This window comes from Tympanuchus pallidicinctus, unplaced genomic scaffold, assembly GCF_026119805.1.
Source record: "Tympanuchus pallidicinctus isolate F22 unplaced genomic scaffold, pur_lepc_1.0 scaffold22, whole genome shotgun sequence".
Lineage (NCBI taxonomy): Eukaryota > Metazoa > Chordata > Aves > Galliformes > Phasianidae > Tympanuchus > Tympanuchus pallidicinctus.
This window is the reverse complement of record NW_026294739.1, coordinates 12073430-12079429: the sequence shown is the minus strand read 5'-3', so window position 1 is coordinate 12079429 and position 6000 is coordinate 12073430. Positions and strand designations below refer to the sequence as shown.

The 6000-nt window shown below is 51.8% G+C and overlaps 1 protein-coding gene across 3 annotated transcripts in view; it reads right to left on the bottom strand.

The window, feature by feature from the left end:
• Positions 1–3967: 3967 nt before the first annotated feature.
• Positions 3968–6000, bottom strand: part of XXYLT1 (xyloside xylosyltransferase 1) — a 36039-nt gene continuing 34006 nt past the window's right edge. For all 3 annotated transcript variants that reach the window (XM_052685180.1, XM_052685182.1, XM_052685181.1), the window contains exon 4: positions 3968–5125. In XM_052685180.1, the coding sequence (XP_052541140.1) occupies positions 4729–5125 (397 nt within the window). In that variant the 3' untranslated portion in view covers positions 3968–4728. The remainder of the gene's footprint in view (positions 5126–6000) is intronic.

Sequence of the window (6000 nt, the reverse complement as noted above, 5' to 3'; positions counted from 1 at the left end):
ACATCTGTTCTCTGAAGGAGAAATTAGACAGAAGCAAATGAGTTGGGACCATAACTAAAAGGGCCTTACTGCTGCGGCACAGGGGGATGCCTGACTGTAGGACTTCTGCAGGAAGCACGAGCTGATCGCCTCATGTTTCTCAAATCTGGAGCTTGGGGGAACAAGCATGCCTGTGACTGTTTGAGCTCGGACCGTGTGTGAGGAGCTGTGCCCAAGTCCTCTTGCACTGCCCATGGCCCGCTCCCAGCTGCAGAGCAGCAGCGCTGGACAGACATTTCCTCGGTGGGGGCAGGACAAACAGAGCTTTCCTTGCCTCCATCCCGCCGCTGTGCTGAGCCCTGGGCACCTCCGGTCGGACTCACGCCTGCTCTTGCATCTTCACAAGGCTGTATTTTACAGGCAACTACAAAGGGCGCAGAAGGTGTCAATTATGGTTTTCAAACAACTGATCCACAAGAAGCCAAGTTATTTCAAGAAGGATAAGTGCAGCTGAAACCATCACATATAATTCACATCTGCCCACAGCATTCCTGCCCCGCTGATTTGAGAGCTCAGTGGCGGCTTCAGCTCCCGTCCTGCCTCAGATGTGACTCAGGGGACAGCAGGGTTTGTATTCCAGCGCTGCTGCTTCCCCAGCACAGGCTGCAGGGACCCTTGGGCAGCAGGGGCTGCAAGATGGCACATAGCAGCACCTGTTCCCAAGGGAGTGATTTCCAGGTGATGCTGCAGGCACACACCCGCCTGGCGCTGCTCCTGCCCAGCTTTAGCTGACACACGTATTCATTAACACTCTGGTGCTTGGTTTTTGTGACAAGCATATGACAGCCTTGGCACTCCCTCCTCACCCTGGTGCTATTTAAATATTCCCCCTATTATTATTCGATAATACATCCTACTACATATAGCTCTTGAGGGAAGAGGAAGATCAAACACTGTGCATTTTCTATCACCTTTGTTCTTTGCTGGAAAAACTTCACTGCAGTGATGACTGGCAAAAGAAATTTAGTGGCATCTGCTGAAAAATACTGGAGGATTACAAGTAAATGTCTCAAGATAACCCATATCATTGCGTTTGCTTCAATAGTGCTGACTTCTGGTATTTCTTGCTTCGCACTGTGTGCTGCTCTGAGAGCATGCAGCAGTGGTGTGTTGGGGCAGGCACAGCATGCTGGCCCCCGTGGCCATTTCTCCATCCGTGTTTCCTTCTAGGCCAGCTCTGCTTGGGAGCAGCATCCCCACCTGCTCAGTGCACCCACTTGCCTCCTTCTTGGCACTGCTGCCAGGCTCTGCTCTCAGAACACAGCACCAGCACTTCTCCTCACCTTACTCCAGCCATCTCCCCATTCCCAGTGAGCACCCCCCAAGCCCACAGGCCTTTGAGCACTGCTGTTCTGTTTCTGCTCTGGTGCTGTGTGCGTTGAGCAGTGTTTGGCAAGCACATCTTTTCCGATGACCAAACAAAAATTGCTGCTGGACACCTTTGCCTTTTCTACAGCACAAACAGCTTCCAAAACCACCAAGCAGAAATGCTACATAATGACAGAATTTCTTTTGTTTCTGGGAGACTGAAACACTGCTTATTCTCCTCAATTGCATCTCTCAAATTGCACCATCCTTGTGTGAGCAAAGCTGCTTTAACCCCTGCAGTGTGGTGCTGCTCTCTGACCAAGGGTTCTGCACCACTCTGAGGATCCCTGCCCATGGCTGTCGGCTGTCCTGAGGGCCCTGGGCATTTCCTCTGGGGACTGTGCTGGATGTCCAGACATTGCCAGCACCCGCTGGTCCAAAGGGCTCCATCCAATGTGCCTCTGTATTTTTTCTTTTCTGCTGCTGGTGTTTATAAGTGCTCTGAATACAACGCCCCTTTCTCCTCAGCACATACCTGGAGGTATATGTCTTTGCTGTGTTCCTGACCAGCTCCAAGGGAGGGATATGTTCTGAAGAAGGCCCCAAGCCTTTCCATCTCAGCAAAACACACTCAGAGGAAGCGCTCTGCAGGAGATAAAGGCAGATTCTTCACGTGGTACCCCATGAACATGGCTCTGCGTGCAGTCCATGCCTTGCCTGGCTTTGGGACCATCACCATCAGGTGACAAATCACTGCTGTATGACAGCCAAGCACCTCTGATCTCAGGCAGAAACCCGCCGCAGCACAGTGGGTTCTGGCAGCTCTGAACTCCACTTTGTCTTGGTTTTCCTTTTATTTTTTGCTTCCCAACAGGCAAAGTGCCTCAATTAACTTTGAAATTTTAGGTACAATGAAGCTAATTCCCGTGAAATATCTCCATGATGTAATTTGCTCAAAGTGCTTCCCCCATTAGCAGCAGCTTGGCAAATAAATAAGTTCCAGAGCAAGTGAATTTCACAAAGCCAACCATGACAGCATTGAAAAGAATAACAGGACCAGGCAGCAATTTGTCAGCAGTTAGTAATTAAGCCACGGAGGCTCATGATGGTAAAAGATGGAGCTGCTACATAGCCTGGTTGAAATATCCCCAAGCCAGGTGCTTGTCTGAGGGGAAAAAAGTGTGAAGTGAAACCTCACAAAGCAGTGCAGAGACCTGGCAAAAACCTGTGTGAAAAGGAAAAAGGCCACATGCCAGCCCTACTGCCCCAAACACCTCTTTCCTCCCTCTTTCTGCTGCCTCTTGGGGCAGAGTTAAGGTTGCCCACTGCTCTCCTGAAGGTGGAGGGGTAAGAGCCCCTCTCTGCTGCGCTGCAGAGGGCATTGCGGGCATTGCTGAGGAAGGAGAAATAATAGGTTGGCTTTTTTGTTTTGCAAAGTCAGAAACTACATCTTAAGGCTGAAGCCTGTTGTTATGTTTTGTGTTATTCTTGGCATGCTGACCGAAGTGCGCTCAGTACGAATAGCAAAGAGCTGAAAAGTAAATATTGTATCCACTGGGAGCAGCGAGCAGGGGAGGGCTGTTATATTGCTTAATGGATCACCCCCAGCGCCTGTTTGGGTTAGGCTTACAGTAATTGCTCCCTAGGTGAGTTTACACCAACAATTGATCATTTCAAATGGGAAAGAAGTACAAATGAGTAAGAGAATAAACACTGACAGCGTTACGAAACGCCGAAGAGGCGAGCAGCAATCCCATGCAGCTCGAGCACGGCTCTGAAAGCAAAGCCGATCGGACAACAGGGGATACTGTTTGCTCTATGTGCAATTCCTCGTGCGTGCTGAACAACACCAAGTACAGAGGGACAAAATGCAGTGCTCTCAGCACGCCCTGGCTCCAGCTCCATGGCACAGCCCTGTCTCTGCGTGTGAGGCAGCGTGGTGGGCTGGGGCTCTGCCCTGCGCTCCAGCTCTCTCTCAGGGGCACTACATGGATGAAGGGCCGCAGCGCTCCGCAGAATGCAACAGGAACCTGGTGGCATTTCCACCAAACCAGGGCACGGGGTTAGGGATGCAGCCCAGCTCAGCCTGCTGCCCTCATCACAGGGAAGAGAAACTCTCCCTCGTCAAACAAAAATACCTGTTCATTCACAGCACAGGTGGAGGAAGCCAGGATCCCCCTAACCCCGCTGCACATGCCATTAGTAGGTTCAGCTGTAACTACGGCCCTGTCCCTCTCTTCCACACATAAACGTCACACACACGCACATGGCAGCTCAGTGACCATCCCTTGGGCACACAGACCCAGGACCAGCGGGTTTCAGCCTGGAAAGAGCTTTCTCAAACACCTGGCTGAAACAGCGTCACACCGACACCACCATCCCTGCTGGCAACCGCCACTCTCACACACGCATGCTGGGATAACACAGAGCCTGAGCAGGGTACAATTTATTGAACCACTCACTCAGAACAGACTGGTGATTAAGCACGGTGATAAGCTGCACAGGGCACCATTTTCATCTGCCCAACAGATACATATCAGCTACTTATTAATCATGATAAAAAGAACACAAAACCTCCCATGGCAGAGGACTTCAGTTGTGCCACAGAAAAACAGCAAAGTGTGTTTTATGTTTGCAGCTTTATTACAGTACAAAAGGTTAAAGGCAAAGCTAGAAAAATGAACCAATTTGTACACGCTTGCTGAATGCTTTTAAGACAAGATACGGCAGTAAAGCTTTTATTGCTAAGAAGAGCAAGTGAAAGGCTTTAAAGTTCATATGGCATTCAATTTTTGCTCATAAGTAACACAGATTTAAAGCAGCTTTTCAGTCGTTAAAGCTTTCTTGCCTTTCTGGAATGCTGAAAAGAAAGATGACCTGAGGACAGTGTCTCCTCTCTAGACAGAGCAGACTTATGCTCTGCATGAGTTGCAGAAATGGGCCACCAAGGAATGTCTAAACAAAACCCAACTGCCTGGCTCTGAAATCTGGCTAACAACATAGTGCTGCACAGCACCCATGGAGCCAGCACTCCCTGCAAGGTGCCAAAGCAAGGTCACCCAAAGGCCTGCCAGCTGTCCCTGTGCTCGGGGGCTGCAGCAGAGGGGCACCGTTCACTTGCCCCAGGCTGAGCCACGGAGCCAAGCCCAGGCATCTTGTATGTCCTGTGCCAGCTACTGGACTGTACCTTCTTCCGGACGGGTGGGACTACAGGCAGTGGGAAACTGAACGCTTTGGGGATTGCTAGGGATCAGGGATGTCCCTGGAACATAACAGACTGCGCTGGCCATGCTTCAGAAGGTACCGCTGGTGCGGCCACTGCAGCCTGTGCAGCCATACAGGGACCCTGCAGTCACAGCTGCTCCTGGAGGAAGGGGTGCCCTAGTCCTCAGGGATAGGGGTGTTGCAGTTCCCGTGGTAAATTTTGACCTCACCGTCGCACCGAAAGTACTGATCAAACACATCGCTGTACCCGTGGTCCTTCCACCACGTGCAAAGCTGACGGTTCCATGTACAGTCGAGCACGTGGAACAGTTCTGGATGCTCCATCCCCACCATGGTGAAGAAATCCTGGTCCCCAAGGTGACCCTTGAAGTGGTACTTCTCTGTGAGCTTCTGCACCATGCCAGGTTCCAGCAGCTGGTTGTAGAGCTTGGAGCGCCTCATGGCTTCCAGGTTGAGGAGCAGCACACCGCTGTTGAAGCCAGGCAGCCCGTCAGGAGGGGGCTCCCCCACCCTGGTCTGGGGGTTCTCGCGGCGGTACTGCCAGAACGTGTGCCTGGGGACAGAGGGGAGGTCGTTAGTAGGGAGGTCATTAGAGCGGAGTCAGTGAGCACAGCTGAAGAGCAGCCACCACCAAAAGTCTGGGCAGGCTGGAAATGAGCCCCCTGCGCCCAGCGTGGTCCCTTGTGGCTGCTGCTCTCTGCCTTCCTGCATGAGATATTGTCCAGACCTCAAATTGTTCTTCCTGCTCTCTCCTAAAGCCTCTTTTGTGTGCATCAGCATCCTATGCTGAGTGAACTCGGGACACGGGATGGTGTGGCTGCTCACATGGCTGTGCAAGGAGAGGAAATCACATCCTTCTTTCTTAGGTCAAATGACCACATGTGCTCCACGGCTACTCAGCACCAGTCTTCACAGCCCCTCCTGGGCCACAGCCCTCTGGGATGCACACTGCAAATGCATGGCAAGGGAGGTGATCCCTGGTCCTGGCATTCTGCTGCAACACCAGGTGTTCGAGCAAGCTGCACAAAGTAGGTCAGCTCTGTCTGCAGGACAGTCTCAGGCACTGATGCGCAAGCTGCAAATCTTATCAGCACTTTTTGTTTCTCTCCAGAGCCCTGGTAAAAATATTGAACAAAAGTGGGCAGAGTACAACAAAAAGAAGCCAACGGTGTCAGGAGAGCTGCTCTCACCTCACCTACAGCATCTGCAGCCATGCTCTCCTCATAGCCCTGCTGCCCAACAACCTGGCAATGCTCTGGTTGGTGGAGTGTGACTGCAGCCCCACGCCCTGCCTGAGGACATCCATGTGGCTTCACAAACGTCACAGCAGAGCCGGTCCCTTTGCGCTGCTCACTAGCAAGATCAGCAGATGGGAAATGTCAGGAACAGAGTTAAACCTGACACTGAGCCAGGGGTTTTTGGTGTCTC